Source organism: Lipophrys pholis (genome assembly GCF_963383615.2).
Source record: "Lipophrys pholis genome assembly, chromosome: 11".
NCBI lineage: Eukaryota > Metazoa > Chordata > Actinopteri > Blenniiformes > Blenniidae > Lipophrys > Lipophrys pholis.
Window position 1 is genome coordinate 21,484,531 of NC_137631.1, and position 21,397 is coordinate 21,505,927.

At 39.7% G+C, this 21,397-nt stretch overlaps 1 protein-coding gene across 1 annotated transcript; it reads left to right on the forward strand.

The window, feature by feature from the left end:
• Positions 1 to 792: 792 nt before the first annotated feature.
• gas2a (growth arrest-specific 2a) lies at positions 793 to 20,916 on the forward strand. The gene is made up of 8 exons (XM_080475933.1): positions 793 to 909; positions 5,206 to 5,367; positions 8,077 to 8,207; positions 12,696 to 12,840; positions 13,953 to 14,016; positions 14,569 to 14,779; positions 14,873 to 14,980; positions 19,227 to 20,916. The coding sequence occupies exons 2-8, from the start codon at positions 5,223 to 5,225 to the stop codon at positions 19,434 to 19,436; spliced, it is 1,014 nt and encodes a 337-aa protein (XP_080332059.1). The 5' UTR covers positions 793 to 909; positions 5,206 to 5,222; the 3' UTR covers positions 19,437 to 20,916.
• The last annotated feature ends 481 nt before the right edge of the window (positions 20,917 to 21,397 follow it).

The window sequence follows — 21,397 nt, forward strand, 5'->3', positions numbered from 1 at the left end:
ATGTTTTTTGTTTTTTTTTACCTCTCTGGGATTCTGCACAATCAATGGATACTTCATTAAGTCTTGCTCGACTTGTTTTCTGCTGATAAAACAGCTTTTAATTTTAATTCTTTACATGGTGTGAAATCCAACACATCGGCACCCAAATAAAAAGTGTCCATCTTCTCATACCACATATGTAAATCAAGAGGCATTTTCAGAGATAAAACATAGAACTTTTTCGGAAGTTAAACCTTTAACCTTCATTTTTTGGGGAATAAAATGGTAAAACTTCTAAGATTTGAATTATAACAACCGATGATGCCATATTCACATTGAATTCACTTAAAAAAAAAAGAATGAGTGGACGCAGCAATGTATAGAAGGGTATGAGCTGTTCAGTAGGATCACATTACATAAGCACACTGATCGTTTTTAGTTTCGTTTGGTTTTTTAAACATACTTACAATAAAGCATTTGAGAGCACATCCTTTCTTGGCCAGGTAAGAAACATAAAATTTGATTAACACTGAAAGGAGTGAAACTCAAGCTTCTGTCCTACCACCATCACCATCAGGATCATAATCTACTTCTTCAGTTGCAGCGGCATGCTGTGTGTGTGTGTGTGTGTGTGTGTGTGTGTGTGTGTGTGTGTGTGTGTGTGTGTGTGTGTGTGTGTGTGTGTGTGTGTGTGTGTGTGTGTGTGTGTGTGTGTGTGTGTGTGTGTGTGTGTGTGTGTGTGTGTGTGTGTGTGTGTGCAGTCAGATCTCTCGCTGAGGGAAACACCTCCTCGGTCCTTGCTGCTTTGGTTTCAGTGTTTGGGAGTCTAACCTGTGTGTCGGTGCGCCGGAGAGAAGCATGAAAACCGGGAGCCTGCAGCTCTCAGGACGAGTGAGAGGAAGGTGCGCAGGAACGAGCTGAACCCTCAGGGTGAGCACACATCCCAAGCTTTTCTTACGACTCAGTCAAGACATTTTCGCTGGTGTCTGGCTTTCTTAGGAGTGCCATGCATGTTGAGCTTTTTGGTTGTCTTCTGCAGATGAAGGGACTTTTTAAAGTTCATTGCTCGTCTCGCTGCTGCAGAGTGTGTGTGTGCTTTGCAGAAAAGGTTTATTCTTCAGTTTATCTAAACTGGATGTCATTGACATTTCATAATAGCATTTGTTAGTTTTTTTTTCACTCACTCAGATATGACATCTTTGCCTCAGTAGCAGCTCTGGTTTGAATCAATGGGTACTCAGCTGGATTTCAATCAACTCATCAGGCAGCTTCTCCTGATTCTGTTTGTGTTAAATTGTTTGTTTATTTAGCTGCAAGGAAGAAATCTTTAAATTATCTTGCAAATGAAAATATGCTGCAAAGTGTTTTCTTAGTTTAATAAAACAACCCACCACAATGTTGATGTACTACATTCAGATGAACACGCGTGTGTCTGTTTTCATTACATGTTGTTATTCCTGAAATAGTGGGAATATGTACAGCACATGTAGACCTGAGTATAACCCATAAGATTATAAAGTCACTTATACTGGACTACATTTATGCACACCACATGATGTCTAATGATGTGAGTTGATGTTATAATTATGCAAAGGAGCTGTTTTTGTGTTTGGTCATGTGATATATATTTTTCTTTATTTACGGCTGTGGACTTTGTACTTTGCTGACAGCAGCTGCTGTTGATACACTGTGATACCTGAGCACAACTCTCATCCACAGCGCAACAGTAATTTTATGTGTTAGAAAACGTTCCGAGATGAGTTCACTTTTGTGGAGGAGAAAGGCACAAAGGCGACGGCTTGCAGCACAGAGCCACTCTTGTGTTTTGTAATTGATGGGATTCAGCAGTCAAGTTCCCATCCATACTTGTTTTCTGGAGCAATCTGCAGCCAGCCGTGGCATGTTAGGATGCTTTACTGCAGTCATGAGGCCCGTCAGACTGAGAAAATGTATATTTATAGCACTGATTATTTGAATACCTTGAGGCTAGAAAAGCTATCTCGGTTTGATTCCTGGATGTTATGAGCAGATCCTCAACTTGATTCACAAAATGACTTTTACACTTACTGTATATACAGCCGAGCAGAAAGATGTTGGCCGAGTTTGCGCCTGAAGTTGAAGAGGTCAGGCTACAGTGTGGTGAGAGGGAGCAGGTATGTTTAACTACAGCTGGATGTTTCCTGAGAAAAAGGGACGGAAACTCAACAAGATGTTTATTCCTGACTTACCTGATCCCTTCAAACAGAGATTTGTGTTTTGTCGCATTTAGCAACAATGAAAAGGGAATAAATAAGATGTAAAGCAGAGAGAGTTCAACTGTACATTTTTGGGGTCAAAAACCCGTGTTTGCATCGCGCCACTGAAAAAGCTTGTATGAGAGGGTGAGACATTGTCTTAGTGCCCTTGTTCTGTCCGTCACTCGTCCCCACTGTGGATGTGTGAATGTAGCACCTCTGTGTTATTGCTGAGCTCCAGAGTTTATTGTGTGTGTGTGTGTGTGTGTGTGTGTGTGTGTGTGTGTGTGTGTGTGTGTGTGTGTGTGTGTGTGTGTGTGTGTGTGTGTGTGTGTGTGTGTGTGTGTGTGTGTGTGTACACATTGCACATACCTGTCTTTCATGAAGATAAGACGACCTTGGTGGACATAAAGGTCCCGATATTTGGATTTTTGCAGCGCAGTGTGATTCTGTTACATGGCCGACGCGGCTGAGACCTTGTAATGTTACAACCCTTCAATAGCCAGATTCCTCAGTTTTCGGAGGAAATATTCAGCCATTGCTCAGTAGCTTGTTTGAATAAGCTTTTCTTGCAATTTGCATCAAATATCCTGGTGCTGGTTGCCTGCTGTTCAAACTGAGGCGTCCCTGAGTGTGCCGGGCAGAAAAACCTCCATGAAAAAAAGTTCCACAGTTTATATCTTGTGCCTTTGTTAATGTTCTCTTGATATGTGCCAAATAATTATCTCATATATTCAGTATGGCAATATTTTCACATCAAATTTCCTAAGATTTTTTTCTTGTGAAACGGTTTTAAATATCTGCCTTTGAAGAGGTTTCAAAATCTTGCATACAACAGAAATGCATGTAGCTTTGCATGTTGATTTGCCCTGAGCCAACATTGGCATAGGCATCACATATTGGTTTGGACACGTGAAATTGTGAAAAGCACATCGAGAGTATTCGGTTACTGAAAGTCTTGATCAAATCAGGAACATGTCTACTATACTTTAGAGAGTTCTCACCAGAAATATGTAAACATATGGAATCAAATATCCCTCCAAAATTGTTCACAGGGTCTTTGAGTCCGTCTCATTACAAAATATAGGTTGGGTTTTTCCTATTTGCTGCTATTCAGTACATCATAAGCAGTGTACTGAAAGGGATTTAGTCTGTTGTATTATGTCAGTGTAATTATTTGTGAGCTACACTTTAAAAAGATTTAGTTGTACTAACTATAACTCTGGTCTTGTCTCAATAGTGGAGTGTACATGAAATATAAACTTAAATGAAACTTCTGCTAAAATGAAATATTCCTTAAAAAAAAGTAATCTGCTGAAGTGATTCAACATGATCTGCACTTCGTTACTTTTGTCTCATTTTTATGCTCTTGCAACTAAAACAGTTTAAAAGTGAAATCCACAGGCTAACATGTCTGTATTTGCCTAACTCGGTATACAAGTCAGCTTACGCTTTATCTTAAGAACAACTTTGTACATTTTGTACAACGAGTACACCAGCCTTTTCAGTCAGCCTGTTATTAAATAAAATAATGTCTGTCCTTGTGATGCCACCATCTCTTCTCTCTGCAGTCATACCCTGACTGTCTTCATCATATAATCTCACCAAGGCCATGGAACCACAGCGTATACTTTGAAAAGTGGATATTAGTTACAGAGCTCTTGGTGCTGTGTTGTTACTCGGCTCAGGTCTTACATCTGGTGCCCAGTTGGTTTGTCGATCACTCACTCCTCTCCGCAGCAAATCCATTAATGGAGTGACAGTGGACTGAAATATTAAAAAGATTTCGGAATTATAACTCAATGAGTGAATGCTTGGCACGACGTAGCCCGATATTGGAAAACGCTGTGAGAAATGTCTCCTTTACTCAATGACTTCACTTTGCAGGAAGTACACGGCTGTTAAATATCACTTTGAATGTTGATGTCGAATGCAATCGATCCATCAGGCTGTAATGTAAAGCCTGCTGCACTGTGGATTGTTATAGACTAATAGACTGCACTGTGGTGGGCAGAGTGATCTGAAGGAGCTCTTTGTTTATGGCCGGTGTTTGTTGAATAATAGTCCCACTGTATGAGTCTGCCTAGTATATAACAGTGTCTGTTGTCCCCTGGAGAAGTGGACACAACTGGTGCTGTCTAATGTCATCAGGTGGGTTGTAATCCACACCAGGAAGAGGACAAAGACATCATCTCATTTCTCATCTGAATTAGTTTGATTCTCTCCTATAGACACTATTGATAATATGGAACCTAAATCTCAACTGCCACTCAACAACATCATCATGTGCATCAGTTTAAGTCATAAATCTGTATGATATGAATGTTTATAAAGGTATTGTTATTTTCTTGAAAGATTTACACTTATAAATTTATACTTCATAGGTCTTCTTCAGATTGAGCTGCAATGATTTCTACCCAATCACCCTAAAGTCCATATCAGTACTAATGTGTCATATTGTGATCAATTGATAATTTTTCATCTTTCAAGAGAAAATGTATCTGGTTTAAGACAATTATATATGAAGATCAAAAACTTTTCTTTGTTTTACTTGATTGTCACCTGAATATATTTCTGTATAAGACTGAGTCAAAAGATTATCTGAAGCATATAAATGAAATGTTTCTGAACTTTTCACAAAATACAGATAACCAGATAAATTGATAAAAACCCAGTTGTTGTCCCAATTTTCTAGGCACTACAGATATAATGTAATATTGTGACATATGCATTTAATGCAGGTATACACTAAACACATACAGGTATTCCCACACATAAACCTATACACAAAACAGCCTATTGCAATATTTGACTAGTTATTAGAGAATATGAATTTTAAGGTCTATATAAAGTAATAAAGGAAAATGTCTCTATACTGACTTGTTAACACAATCAGTTGTGTTGCATTAGCGACACAACTTGATTATTAATCCACATTCAGATGGTGCATGTTTGTAGAATTATGTTTGTTTGCTTGTTTTTCTACCTCTAGGCCATCAATAAGGGACCATGTGCAGTGCTCTGAGCCCCAAACACCTGAGCGGCCCCGGTCTGACGGACATGCAGCAGTACCACCAGTGGCTCTCCAGTCGACATGAAGCCAGCCTGCTGCCAATGAAGGAAGACCTTGCCCTGTGGCTCAATAATATGCTCGGTATGCCATAGTCAAACAACACAGACAGACGGACACACACGCACTTTCACCAATATGCAAAAGCCACGGATTTTTAAAAGTAAACGCAAATGGTTGTTCTCTGAGTCTGCACTAGATTCAATGAAGAGTCTTAATATGGTTTTTATTGACATGTGCAAATCAAATTCTCACAACATGAAAGCAGCCAAAGCCTCGGGCACCCTGTGTGATCTCTGCACCTCCAAGGGAGACCTGGAGTCGAGGTTGGGAGCCGGTGTTATTAATGATTCATTTCTCAGAGGTGTGCTATCTTATGGTGAGGGGAACTCTCAGTATACAAAATGCAGATGCTGACACACTTACCTTTAAAACAGAAGATTTCCTTGTCTTGCGTTGATCATTAATTTGAAGTGGTAATGCTGATCCGAACACTTCTGCAGATGACTGAAATCAATCTGAATCTCATTACAAAGCATTTTAAAGTTACCAGAGTGTGTGAAACAGTTTCAGTGTTTCCACATTCTCCCATGGACTTACCTTAAATGAATAATGACCATCATTAGCCTTGAATAATGCAGAGCCAGTGGTGGAGAATAAGCAGCGACGCAGCATCAGCACTGTGCTGGATGCAGTTGCAAAATAAATCAAACTGAGCCATGTGCTTCTTCAACAAAAGCTCATGTGAGAAGTGCTCTGATCTGAAGTGACTATATCAAAGAGGAGCTATTCAAGGCCAACTGGGAATACTGTTTTTTTATTTATTTTTTTACACTTATTTCTTTCGCCAGATATATTTGCTGATGGATATTTACAAAGGAGCCTTGCATAAATCAGTAGCAAACAATTTTTCCACCAAATGTAATAATGTTTTAACTTCTATAATGAGAAGAAACTCAAAAACAGAGAAATGACTTACCAGCAGTAATGTTATGAGCTAACAGTTATGTTAATACACTCCCAGGCACCGTGGAAAGAAGTTCATGTAAAATATATTCTGACGTCTTCTGAGTCTTGTAACTTCCATTAAATCTTAACAGATGATGTTTTTGTGAGGAACTCGGAAATGAGAAAGTTCCCACTTGTCAGGGGAATTACATCTGACTGTCTGGGAGCTTCAAATGAGAAAAAAGGGAAGTTTCAAAGATTTCATCTGTTGACGTATAAAGGTGATGAGAATATGGTTTTGTCATTATCTGCAGATTTTGTGAAGCTGACTTTTAGCTAATTTCTTGCAGTCATGTGACCCATATTTAAGGTTCAATTTCAGTTTTCAGCTTCACATATGAATGCACCAGGAGCTGTTCATTCACTGAACACAGCAGCCTGAAATAATGCTCATGCTAAAGATAACAGTTGGTTCAGTCAGCAGGACAGAGAGAGACAACAGCACTGCAACTCTACAACTGCTTTTATTGTTTCATTACATTGTTTGTTTGTTTTTTTTGCTGTAAAGTTTATAATAGTAATTAGTCAGCAAGGAATTACTGCCAAAAGTAACAGTGTTTCAGTTGCATGTAGCTTTTTATTGTGTTATTAAAAACACTATAGTTCAAGGTTTGTTAAAGATTATACACATTAGGAAGAGCGGGTGACATTTCTTGAAATTGTGCCTTGGATTCATGTATATTTGCATTCAAGAAGGGGTGTTTATTCAGGTTACAGTCTGATGTTCATTTAAAACCAACTGGAAGCCACTTAAGCTACTGAAACTGACTCCTATTTGTGTGTAGACCTCTTAAAACAACACCGGTATCCTCCCTGTTATCCCTGCGGGCTGTGTGTTTGCTCTGGAAACCTCTGGTTTTCTGTGGTGGCTGATCCAGGATATGAAAACCTCCGAGGCTGTGCTAAACTGGTTTTAGTTCTGTTTGCCGAGTGCGTTTAAAAGATAGAAAGAAGGTGCTGAAGTGTTTAATGACAGCTTCAGGTGGGAGGAATGGTGTGGTTCACTGATGGACTGGAACATGGTATTTCAGTGCACACTGGTGAGTAACAATACAGTTGAGACATGAGGCTGAAGGGATTGAGGGACTGATAGTTTGAATATGTCTATTAGAGCCCTGTGGAATGTATTTTATCCACACGGAGCAAGGCAAGGGTCGCAGGGTAGACTGTGAGCGTAAAACGAGAAACTCTTAAGTATTTCTCAAGATTTCAATCTCTCTTTTCTGGGCTTAAATGCAACATTTGGAACTCATTAAACATTGAACCCCCAAACCCCTCCTCCTATAAGACACAGAAAAGAGATGAAAAAAAAAATTCTGCAGTTTCTTTCCACAGACACCCCCCTGCCACCACCTCCTATTTCACAATGATCTAACTATGAAAGAATGGTCCACTGGAAGCCAGTCAACTGAACACCACATGTTGATCACCAGCGTATCTCTGCAGCGGTGCAGGGCAAAGAGGCCTTATCATGCTCAGACGCTGTGTCCCCACTTCCATGTGTCCCTGTCACTGCCATCCTGTGCTGCACCACCAGGAAATCCCCCCACAAATCCTGCTGTAACTTTTCCTCAGTTGGCTACCACAGAGTTGCCCAAACCGAACAGTGGAGTCAAGGCTCGGTCATAAAAAATGGTTTCTGAGAGGTAACAACATTGCAGTCTCAACTGGAAGTAGACTGAGGATAAAGTTTTATTCCCCTATATGTTATATATTTTTTAATGAGCATTTTATGATGGATTTATGTCGTGGGCTGTCTCCTGTCTTTATGTGTCCCCTGCTCAGGTCTGGAAATCACTGCTGAGAGCTTCATGGATCGGTTAGACAATGGCTTCCTGTTGTGCCAGCTGGCTGAGACACTGCAGGAGAAGTTCAGGCAAAGCAATGGAGACCTGCCTGCCCCTGGCAGCAGCAAGGTACAGAGGAATTGGGACGATTGCGGTAGTCTGGCATGATACAGGTTACAGTGAAAACATTAATCTGGAAGCTAAACCCTGGCTGAAAGTGTTCCCAGACTAACTTTCAGCTTGAATGATTTCACAGGGGATTGTTTCTGAGCGGGAAAACGTCATTTGGGCTGTGACTTATTAGATCTGATTGACTGACAATCATTTCGGACTCAACTACTTTAGCAGGTCCCCTGCTCAAATTCATGTTTGAAATCATTTTTATTCACTGCTGCATATGTCACCGTTTAAACACGTAAGTGTTTTTCTGTCATCTTTTGAGACCGAGTGGCTTCATGAAAACACTATCGAGCCTTGATTGATTCTCACTGAGACCAGAAACAGCTCCACCGTGATATTATGTTTCCCTGTAAGCGGATCAATAATAACACATTAGCACAGTTTCTATTGAAACAACTGAAACATATCTTGATATCATGACATTTGGAAAGTAATTGAGAGTTTGGGAGACATTCTGGAAACTTAAAAAAAGGTAAACTGCATGTGTCAAACTTCCATCCTGACTTGATGATTGGTTTTGTGGGATGAGCAGCACCCATGAGTTCACACTTTACCAAGACCTCCACAATTTAAAAAAAAAAAAAAAGGATTGCACAAAGAGTGGGGAGGGGGATGGGATCCTGCAGCCTCCAGTGGGAAGGAAAGAAAGAAAGAATAAGGCCAGCAAGGACAAATCAACTGATGGGGCCCCACATCCCTGTGAGAATTGGTAGGAGTACCAATAAGTATAATTACTTTATGAAACCTTTGAAGCAATTATCTGTAATGTGACTCAATTCAAATGTATGTTTTCTGGGCCTGTGATTGAGAAAACAAAGCAACTGAGTGCAAATCCATCTGGTTTTGTTTATATATCAGTGCTAATCTTGGACTGGTTTGTTTTCTTCAGTCATATTAAAAGAAAAATAAACAATGTCTTTCTTGTATTACTGCATAAGATGAACCTGTAAAAGCCCACAAACACTTCCTGACGTCAGGGATTCAGTAGGATGATATGGTTCCTCTGACTCGGCCAGGTTTCTGTTGGGAAGCGAAAGACTCTTTTGTTGGTCCGTCAGTGAGGGTTGTTGATATTTGCACTGAGGCATCACTGTGCTGACGACGGAGGGTCTCCTGATCTCAGTATGAGCAAAGCAGCAGCACAGATGTGAGGAAATACTTGAGGTCAATGACCGTGGGACAGCACAGGAGCTCCTGAAATAGAATAGCCTATTGATTGTGTGGACTAACACAGAGAGAGCGAGTGTGCGGAGGAGTGCAGAGGCAGTTAAACACTTCCAGCCTTGATGTCCAACTAAGATGCATCGTGATGCTGTGAAGTAATCATAATCTATTGCTGTTTTATACAAATTTTCAACCCGTTCAGTTTAATGAGCTGTGAAATATGAATTAATCCTGTTTTCCATAACTGACATACTGATTTTCATTTCATAACTCCCTCAGATTAGCATGACACTTTGAAGGTTTTGGTTGTTTACTGTAACATTTTACCACTTGAAAGGGGAACTTGGTGTTTGTGGTGAGGCATCGTGATAAGTCGATGTGGCGTCTGGTGAGACTATACTGAAACTGATCGCACCAGAGAAAACCGATAAATCACACTAAAGTTGCTGTCGACTTAACATCTTCCTGTTTGTGTTAACATCAGTCATTATCAATGACAGGTCAGTGAAGATCATCTGTCTTTGATTGTCATAACACTGTCCTCTATTCAGTTCAATGCAATGATCTCAGCAACTGCCATTCATCACTAAAATTATAAAGAAAAAGTTGAAATATTGTAGAAAATTTGTACTCAACTACTTCAATTGGTGCATTACTCGACTTGTGCCCAATTACCAACAAAAGTGCTACTCTAAAATACTTAAGCATACAGTAACCACAAAGTACTTTTCAATAACTGTATATTTACAAGCAGTGTTCTTTATTTTATAATAAGACTGAGACAAACAATGCAACAATCATAGCAGGACTTGTTTCTCAGTTTAATGCCTAAACTCATTAGCTGCAAAAATGGAGTTTAAAAGGTGTGAATTCTAATTGAAAGTGTCGGCGTACTCTGTAGTAACTTATGAAGTATGAAGGTTACATGGTGTAAATTGTATTTAAATATTGGTCAAATTACTTTTTAAAGCAAACTGCATAATTACTGTAATGTGAGCGTTTAGAATCAATAAATCTCACTTCTAGAGATTTGTTTTTTTGGCTTACTGCCATGAGAAGATCCAGCAAATTTAAAAATGATGAAGGCCTATTTTTAAATTACATTTTAATAAGAAATACATAGAATAGACAAATTAGGCATTATCTAAACTATGTGTTCTTTCTACTGCTTCCCCTGCTCAGCAGTTAAATGTGAATACAAAATGTGGTTTTATTGCAGTCCTTTCATCAACATTGGGAACCCCAAACAGTCGTTTGTCTCCCATTAGAAACAAAATCAGACAGATAATCAGAGAGTCGGTGTTTTGTGGTCAACTTTAACCAAAGATCATCCATCTTTTAAACAGCTTTATACACATCAAGGCGGCTGGTTCCTGGAGCCAATCAGCCAACAATGGGCCAATGTAGGGTCTCAACAGGAAACAACCTCACCACCACTTTGGAGGAATCAGAACTTAGAGCCAGAAGTTCTCTTCAGAGTGAGATAAATCTGCATAGCTCGCATATTGAAAAGGTTATACTTAACCCATGGTGTGGAAATGACAGTTGTTGACACTTTGGTGCATACCTGACAATCAAGAGGATTACTGGGAGACTGTAAAAACAGTCAGATGGTTTTTTTTTATCTGATTTAAGCCTTCATGCAAAATTTGCTGCTGCTGAGAGTGTAACTTTGAACAGATGTCCTATATCCAGCAGATATATACGGAGGATGGAGACAAAAAATGCCTTTCTCAAAAGAAAACACCCCAAAAATAACAAAAATAAAATAAAATAAGATAATATGATGACAGGAATCGATAATGATTCAAAGATAATGTTTCCAAAAGGTAATGCCCCTGTTTTGCATTCGTTAAACCCACGAAAGTCCTGTCAAAGCTGCAAGAGACACAGTAACTGTAGTATCAAGCAGTTCAGGCACAGTCGCCAATGTAATTTCACTAGGAATGCAAAGTAATTCAGGGACACAAATGAGCCCTGAAAAAAAAAACGTAAAAAATGAGAGCCTGGACCGAAAAGGAAAATACCCACAAAGGGTTGCATAGTTCCAGCATGAGCTCATTGCACCTTTCTCAAAGCACAGACGCACATATCCTGTATAAAACCACAGCAAGGCGCATAAATCTCCCCCCAAAAAAGACTGTGTGGGGGCCGAAGCCCATAAGCATGTCATCTGATCCCAAATCATGGAAAGCCTGGTAAAGAAGCCCCAGTTTTCCCGCGCGTCACCTCGCATATTGATCTGCGTGGAAAATGTTCCTGATTCTCCACTGAAACCAGAGCCCTGGCAGATGGACCAGACGTTGGTGTTGATAAATGGTTGTGGCTCAGTGTTTTGGTGGAAAGTCTGATGGCTGAAAAAGTCACTCTGGTTGACATTTGTTCAGTTTCCTCAAGAATAAGTTTACAACAATGTTGAAGCCAAGTTCCGAAATCCCATTTCATTATACTGGATTCATAAGCAAAAATGTTACGCCATAGTTCGAGTGGGGTCCATGAATAGATGACGACGCAGGCTTGAGTCATATAACTTTATAGCTTTACAATTAGCATAACCTTTTATATTTTATGAACCTAAGTGCTTTCAGGATTTAAAGTTTTTCAAAATATATAATGGAGTTGACAATTTTTCCAAAAAAGGCGATTTCAGACTCGAGTTTTTTAATTTAAGGTACAAGGACTTAATTGTTCTCTCTTTTTGGCACAGCGTGTTAAGTCTTGACCTTGAGTCTTGGAAAGCCGGGTTTCAACGTTGATTTGCACCATGTTAGGCATCTGGCATTAAAACTAGCCAAGGGCAAGTTGCAGTGACTTGCTGTGGTGACCCCTGTAAAAAGGAAGCAGATGAAAAGACCCTTCACATCATAAACTTAATAAAATTGCTTAAGTTGGTGTTACATATGAAATACCACCAAAAAAGTATTTGGGGGCAGAAACAATGTTTCTCTTGCACGAACACTGTTTTCATATTTACTGAGTTCACACAGAAAATGTGCTCATCTCCAACCCACTGAACGTGCTGAGAGCATATGAACAGACCAAAACATTATGAAGCCGGTGCAGGAGGATGGCTCTTATTGTCTTAAATACATATTTTTCATTGTTTTGCAAAACATAATTGTCCCAACTACTTTCTATGATTCTGACTATCCTGACCCTCCAGAGTTTGTGTCCATGGTTCAAGTCTTGCTTAAATGCAAAGTAGGGATTTATTTTTTATTTTTTTTCCATCTGAAGAAAACTTTTGTCAGCTAACTTTTTGTCTGTCTGTAGCAGAGCATTCCCTATCGGAGGATACCATGTCGGCGGAGCGCTCCGTCTGGCTCCTTCTTTGCACGAGACAACACAGCCAACTTCCTGGCCTGGTGCCGTGAGGCTGGAGTTGGAGAAACGTGTCTGTTTGAATCAGAGGGTTTAGGTGAGTCTGTAGCAAGAATATCAAAATGTAGGACAAGCCGAACCTCTAGCAGGCATCAGTTTCCCCACAGAGATACAGCCCCGTCGGCCTCGGGCTGTCCGTGGCACTGCCGGGGCAGTGGACTCAGATTTCTATCGCCTATGAATGGACTGATTGTGCAGGTACAGTATCACACAGGTCGGGCTGCTTCCTTCTCCTGAACTCAGAGGTTCACCCAAATCTCCAGGCCCTGCTTTCATATCTGCACAAAGCTCCTGAGGACAGCAGTCTGTTGGGAGCTGCTCCTTCTGACAGGAAGCACATCTCGTGCTCCAACACAAAATATCTTCAGTAAAACAAAAGGGAGCACAGATAGAAGAAAGTAGGCCAGTGTTATGCAAATGTCTTCCTTGACTCATTTGGAATGATTCTCTCTTCCTCATTAACTGTTCACGTTTCTCTAATCTGTTTCAAATATTTCCAGCATGGTATTTCAATGAATTAGCTGTGGCGCTACAACACTCATCCTTACACTGTCATGTACTGTATGTGACCGTGTGGGTAAATAAAATACCTCAATGACTCCACATGCCTGTGATTTCTGACTTAACAACTGAAAGTATGCTAATCATTTCTGAAGGCCAAGTCGGATATCAACACTGAAGAAATGGCGTTCAGACATGGGACTATAATAAAAAAAAAATGATTGCTGTGAAACAGTTGATGAATGTCTTTTCTTTCTTTCTTTCTGTCTTTCTCTGAGTAGATATGTCAGTTCAGCAGTAGATGTAACAACACCAGGTTTGCTATCATGCAGTGAATCTCCTCTCTTTTAATGCATGTTGTGCTCTGTCACATTTGTCATACATCTCGTCCACATTTTCTTCTCTCCAGTCTGATGTTCGCCAAGTTACAACATCCCATGTCTGAACGATGCTCACACTCATTTCCATTGAACTTGGGATGGAGAGGATTGGAGAGCGCAAGAATGTGTGAATGCATGAAGTTCACAACCGGGCTTTTAAAATCTCCATCTCACCATCACGTGGCCACTCATCTGCTCTCATCATCCTGTTACAAATGTGATGTCTTACTGCAACCACTCATTGCTGGCTCTTCATCTCTTCTTGCAGTTCTTCACAAGCAGCCTCGAGAAGTGTGCCTCTGTCTTTTAGAGCTGGGTCGTATAGCGTCACGGTACGCGTTTGCTTTTTATATTTTGTCTTCCATGCAGGTACGGGATTTAAATATATATTTATATATATATATATATATGTCACTTAGCCTTTAGGAAAAATGACCAGTAATTCATCTGTTAGGCTAAACACTGAACACACAACCAGTGTCATCAGGAACTATAATTACAGTGAAGAAGACCAGTCATAAAAGTGACAGTATGGCTCCCTGTCTTTCATACAAGGTGGAGTCGGTCTGGAGTCGCACAAAGAGACAGAGTGACTTTATAAAGCACGAATCCACAGGAGACCTGTGGTTTATTGTCTATGTTTGGAAGAACTCCACTACAGAATACCTGCAAAAACTGAGGAGACATAAACGTGTTTGGAAGGCAACGAGTCACCAAACACTGCTTATTGTCCTTCTCTTGACTTTGTTATTTGATAAAAGAGAAATATAAAACTCTGAACCTACGGAAGAAATTTTGTACTGCAGCACTGTACTTCTTTGTCTTGTTTTGTAATTACTTTCTTGAATTCACACTCATGAATGACCTTTCTCTTCCTTTTCCAGCCACAATGTGGAGCCTCCCGGCCTGATAAAATTGGAGAAGGAGATTGAACAAGAGGAGAAGGCTCCTCCACCTCCTCCCTCACCTGTATCCCCAGCTCAGCCCACCCCCACGTCTCCCTCTTCATCTCCGTCTCCGTCTCCTTCCCCATCCCCGACTCCCACCAAAGTCACTTCCTGTAAAAAAAGCACAGGGAAGCTGCTGGATGATGCAGTAAGTGAAAAGTGCTCGACTCTCGTTCGAATGTACTTTTGGTTATAAGAGAGCAATCGTCTGTGAGATGTTAATTCTTCAATGTGTTTACAGGTTCGACACATCGCCGATGACCCACCCTGCCGGTGTTTGAATAAATTCTGTGTGGAGAGACAGTCACAGGGTCGATACCGTGTCGGGGAGAAGATGCTCTTTATTCGGGTGAGTATGTAATATTGAATCGTGTCATACAGCATCATATTGGAATGCATTTCATCACATTGCGTCGTTGCGTATCGTGTTGTACGGTATCGTATTGTGTTCAATCGTATATTATCTTATTGTATCAGATTGTGCCACATGAGATGGTATCATATAACATCAGAGTGTATTGGATAGTGTCAAACTGAACGGGTTCTTTTAGATTGCATGACATTTGTGTCTGATGGAGTAAACATCATATGATTCTAAATGATTTGGTTGTGAAAGGTGATAAACACAACTGACAGTGGAATGGAATGTTAAAGACTGTAACTAATTTAATGATTATTTTGAGTCTGTCCTCGTCTGGATGTTTATTATCAAAGCAGTTTTATTTGTAAATGTTTCTCCGACATACTATATTCAACCCAGATTCTGTTCTGGAGCTCATTTCTTAGGTGGCTTACATGATAACCTTTATTATATATTACTTATAGTTCAGTACAGTCTGCAGGCAAATGTTGTTCTGAACCCATCCTCTTATACCAAACTGTGTGTCCCTGTGCACTGTGGTGGAGTGTACTCAATAACATGTACTGATCTGCACTGTGTGGGTGGAAATGAAAAGATGTCCATGTTGAATTAGATTATGCTTTTCAGCAAAGGGATTTTAGATCCTTACAAAGGGATCTCTGCTAAACTTTACAGAAACCACCAGAGCTTTTATATTTTCTTTTTTTTACCACATGAATTCCAAAGCCTTTGGGACAATATGTAAAATATGAATTATTTATATTTAGAGATAACATCATCTTCAAATTCCAATATTTATTTTCCTTTAAAGTTTTCAAGTTCAGGCTTTTTAAAGATATTCTTATTATCTACTAGCTTTGTTTAGAATGCAGTCATGGCTCTTTGAACTAAAATCACAGGGAACAATTGGAATGTGCTCCCTCAACTGAAATAAGTATGAAATGCTGTGCCCGGAAGTGTGTGGACTGGTTTGTGTTGTTTTGGGAAAGTCTGGTAAGAGATTCTAGACTCTTCTACCATGAGGCCATACTGTTTTGATGAGTGCAGGATGTGTTCCAGCATTGTCTCAAACAAAATATAGAAGTTTCTAAACATTTGTACTACTTTATAAGACATCAGCTTCCAACTTCACACTACCAGGGCTACTTGCCTTTCTAACTTTGAGTTGATAATTAACAGGAGTTAGTCCACACAACACAGGTTTATGGTTTCCATTGATTGATTGATAGGTTGATTCTCTCTAAAGCTTTCTTTTCACAACATAGTCATGCTAATGACCTGTAACTAACACAATTGGTTGAAAAATGCTCCTCCAGCAGTTTGTTCTTAGTGTGTTTTCACCAACAAATTCAAAATTAGGAGAATTTCTTTTTTCATGAATGGTAAACTTTCTGCTCTATCTGATTTGGTGCATTGTGAATAAAATATGACTACATTAAAATGTTTTGCATCATATTACTCATATTGTCCAAACCTTTCCAGAATTGAAGTTATCCACTTTATGGTTTGTAATTATCAGTCTCACATTGTGAGGCCAAGCAAACAGTAAACAGCATTATGCAGATACTCGAGGCTGGCTTCAGGATTAAAGTCATTCATTTTTTCTGCAGAGCCCGTGTTCGCTGTGAGGTCTCATTTACAGGTCATAGTACTCTAATGTTGTTCCATTTTCACCCAGACAGAAACAGAGAATAAACATTCACATATTTGATGGCTATTATATTACACCGAAATGTATTCTAATTTTACAACAAACAGCATTTTGCATGATCTGTACCTCGCAATCACATTAAATCTGTCAGGACAGGAAATGTGACTCCACTTTCTTTGAGTGGAAGGCATTGGAGAAGCATAAATGGAGGCTAACAGATTAGAGAAGGAGCATCGGTTCCCTCGGGATGCTGGTTACTTGGCAACCCACAACCAGAATTCACACCTCCAAGAATGTGATTCATGCTGATGGTATGTTTAGGATGTGCAGAGCACACGGCAGAGTTTACTCTTGGATGTCCTCTGCCGTCAGCACTCCGTACTGCATCCAGTGAGTCTAATCTGAATCAGATGTCAGTCATTGGGAGGCGAATAAAGATTAACAAAGCTGCTCACCACAGACACCAAGACTCGCATTTCTAACTTGACAGCATTTTCAGTGAGATTTCTGAATATTTTCCATCCTCTAATGCATTTCCCTCAGCTGAATGTTAAAGTCTTTGTTGTGTTGCTGAGCAACCAAGGACAAATGGTGAGAAGTGTTGGTTCACTGCGATCCATCTACGTAAATGTGCGTCACACGTGCCAATACAATTATAGTTTAGTGTCCATAAGGCCGATAGAACAAATTAAGATCAAATGAGAGATGTGTTATTCTATCAAGCTTTAGACCACCACAGTCTAGTTGTGGTCAAGTTGAGAAACCCTTGACCAATCATGTCATTACATTTATCTCCATGTATAGCCAGAGTACACACCTTTAATAAATATGAATTTACATAGATATGCACATGTATTGCCTCGTGTCATCTTGGATATAGTTGAATAACGGCATGTGAGAATCAGCTTCTGATCCGGCCAAACAAAGCCAGTGTTAAACCTCCTCTCCTCTGTCTCCGAGCCAGCTCCCTTCACAGTTTAGATGCTTTAATTAAAATTCCTCACATGGTTTTGCTCTCCAGCAGCTGCTTCTACTGAGCAGGCATGAATACAGTAAGGTCGCCCACTGTCTGCAAGCAGCTGCTGTAAGCGAGGACAACAATGATGTGCAGCTGATAGAAGTCTCACTTCACAATCAGCTGTAATACCGGAGAGGACTGACCTTCTCAGCTCCTGGAATAAATGAGCTGCTTGTAGCTTCAGCGACAGGGGCAGACAAACATCAGAGGGTCTACGAGGGGTGCTGTCCCAGCTCGGCCTCGGGCCTCTGCCCTTGTCTGGGCTGCTGAGGAAGGACTTCAAGTCCCGCCAGGGTCTCGTCCCAAAGCAGTGTGATTGAAACCCCTCTGCAGCACACAGGTCCATTAAATCCACGGTCACAAAGCCTGAGGCCTGGTGCTGCTGATTGGAGGCGCTGCCCTGCCACTGCCCCCTGCATTGATTCTTTTAAGAGGCTTATAAATGTTGTATGTTATAATGCCCAAAGGGAGGAGGCCTCATAACTGACCATACTAAGGCGACAATCTCCTCAGAGAGTTTAACCCTTTTATCAAACCATCGAGTTTAGTGTCATTCTACTTTGTTTGTCATGATTCATAATATAGAAAATAAATAACTGTGACTGTTTTGATTGAAAGGGGAACATATTTCCACAGAGCTATAATGAAGTAAAATGCTGATAAGAGGAGGCTTCATAGTGATGCAGACGTTTCGCGGCATGGCGTCTTAGGAATGAAAGTGTCTGATCATTCAATATATCCTTCTCATTCCTTTCTTTCCTATAATGGGTAATGTTGTTGCCATAGTAGCCAGCCTTGAGAATGTGCCCTGTTGTGGCCGGTGGAATTATTTGATGGTAATATATCAAGAAGACACACACACACACACAGACTGCATTTTATTCATTAGTTAACCAGGATTTCTTATTTGTGCGTTTTAGTGATGAAATAGCCTGAGATGATTTCTCCACCTCTTCAGTCCAACAGTGAAGTTGTTTTTATGTAAAGGACAGGGACCCATGGTTCTGATGGCACCATGTAGAATTGGCTGCTGGGTTCATTAAAGGATCAAGGTCATTCAGCTCTATGTTCTGTAAGAAAACTTGAGAATAGCGTGTCTCACATTTGATTGACAAGCCAAGTGGCTTATAGATGTGAGTTTGAATTGATTTAAAAACCCAATGCTGCTGTTGGCGCACAATACACACCCTGTGAAATCACCTATAACACAATGGTGGGCTTAGGAATGTCTTGTCGTGTCAATCATTTGTGTCCCTCATGAAGTTATTCAGAAATAGTACATTTTCCAATAAGGTTTGTAAGCAGTGAACTGACAACACTTTTGTCAGCAGCCACTCAAAACTGCATGATGGTGCTGGACGGAGAAAGCTCCTCTCCAGGGACGTCCTCCACTGAGAGGCCCTCACATCAGTCGGCGAGCTCTCACATCAAAGCCGCTCTTAATTGTTCATTCAACTTCACCTGAAAGCCTCAATCAGTGAAATGACATTGGTCCTCTAGAACGGCGCTGAAGCAGCTATCAAAGCTCTGCACAGCTGATACTGTAATGCTGTTTCCTTCTGCAGATGCTGCACAACAAGCACGTGATGGTGCGAGTCGGCGGAGGATGGGAGACCTTCGAGAGCTACCTGCTGAAACACGACCCGTGCCGCATGCTCCAAATATCCCGGGTGGAAGGCAAGATGTCGCCCATAGGCAGCAAATGCCCCAACATCAAGGACCTCACCCCTGACAGCTACCTGGTGGTGGCAGCTCACTGCCGCGGCAAGAAATGAAGACGTGAGAATTAGAAGTGCCATTGACATAAACACACAGAGGATGACATACAGGCTACTTACCAAAGCAGGAGGAAGTGGCTGTCTTGCATGCCCTGGTACTTTAGATCATTAGGTTTCAAAACCTACCTCTGAGAGATTCAGGTGGATGAAGAAGAAAGTAAAAGTCGGTTGCCTTTTCCAGACATTTTTATTTCCAAGAAATTATGATTAAAAACAAAACCAAAAAATAGGTAAAACTATTAATCATCTTATCAAACACACATTTCTAGAATTAAATACATTTTAAGCAATCCGGGTGATTTAAAATGATCAGTGTAAATTAATAATGATCCGTTTTAGTGCAAAAAGTACACTTTCAGACTATGTACAAAGGTTTTTTCTATTGCCTAAGTATTGTCAACATTGTTACCTGATGGAAGAGGCACAATGTAGTTCATCTTCCTACACTTTGAAAAGCCTTAATTTACAACAATCAAGCATTCATGGGGGCACAGCTGTGCAACATCAATGATTTTGTTTCTTTTGTTAAAGTATGAGGCTGGACTCACACCGATATGCCCTTAATATTGAGACATATTTAGTTTGATACAACTATAAACATTTGGAAAATGTGTACAGATCTTTACAATGTGAGTCGGATGATGTAGATTTTCTTATCAAGTATTCTTTCACTCAGCTTATTTCTTTCTTCTCCGACGTTGTAACTCATACAGGCGTGCAGTATGCATTTGTACATGTTGAAAACACGTTTTTAATGAAAATAAGCAAGTTGTTGAGAGTACAGCACCTTTTATGAAGGGAGTTTTTGAACAATAAATGTATGTACATCAAAAAAAAAATTTTTTTAATAAACATTCCCCTTTTTTTAATGTACTTAATACTCATGCCTTGTTGCATGGTGTCCACCAGAGGGCGCCCCCTCAACCTGGGAATAATCAGAAAACCAAGTTCCATTATACTGTTTGTACAAACATTATAGTGAAAACTCACTTTATTGAGAACATGGGGCCTTTTCTTTTTCAGTCATTTCTTAGCGAGCTACCAAATGAACTGTCATTGCTTATGTATTGATTTTTAATTCTATGCAATGCATCTTCTATACTATTATTCATATTATTCAATAACATTATTAGAATAGCTCATGTGTTTATAATTCTGCTGTGAGAGCAGAGATAACCACACATATTAAGACTTCTCATTGTTCCGCCTACAGTAGATCTGAGGCTCTGTTGTTCAGCAGTTTGTTGTATCTGACTGAGTTCTAGAGGCTGTGAAATCATTTAAACGTGATAAAAAAAAAAGTCTCTAGTTTTGTTGATTCATGTAAGATTACTTTTTTAAAGTGCAACTTTATACACAGATTAATAATACTCTGATTTGTAAATGTGTCAAGCAACCAATAAGCTTGTTTGTGGAGTAAATGGATCCAATTACTCTTTTGAGATGCTTTTTTTTTTTAATAAATTCTCAAAATGTGACATTTGACATTTTATTTGTAAATATCAACTGTCCTTTTAAATGTTTTAAGCAGAACTAGTTTCATGACCAAACTATTGCACCTTAAATGAGTGTATAGTGGGATTTATATCTTGAACAAAAATAAATATTATTGAAATTGTTTTATTCAGGTAAGTCCAGGGAACATTTGCCTCAAATAGATTAACTGTTTAGAAAAAGGTTAAAATAAACAAAGAAAACTTATAAATTAAAAACGTTTTGGTTTTTTTATTTTTAGAAAAACTAATCGTTAGGATTAAAGCCAATAAACAAATCAGAACAAATCATATCAGAAATACTTTGAGACAGAATTTTTTACTTTTATGACCAGAAGCAAATAAAAAGATTTTAAAAAAACTCAGCAAGATTTGCCATTTTATTTAACAAATCTAAAACGGATGGAAGTTTCATTAAGCTTAAGTATCTCAAAGATGTCCTGCAAATTCTACCACTGTTAGTTT

What these genes read in the sequence shown, in the direction of transcription:
- gas2a (XM_080475933.1), top strand. Translation starts at nt 5,223, where the DNA reads ATGTGCAGTGCTCTGAGCCCCAAACACCTGAGCGGCCCCGGTCTGACG. An exon ending in GTTTGAATCAGAGGGTTTAG is followed by an intron (nt 12,841 to 13,952) that starts GTGAGTCTGTAG and finishes CTCTTCTTGCAG; the next exon opens with TTCTTCACAAGCAGCCTCGA. An exon ending in CTGGGTCGTATAGCGTCACG is followed by an intron (nt 14,017 to 14,568) that starts GTACGCGTTTGC and finishes TTCCTTTTCCAG; the next exon opens with CCACAATGTGGAGCCTCCCG.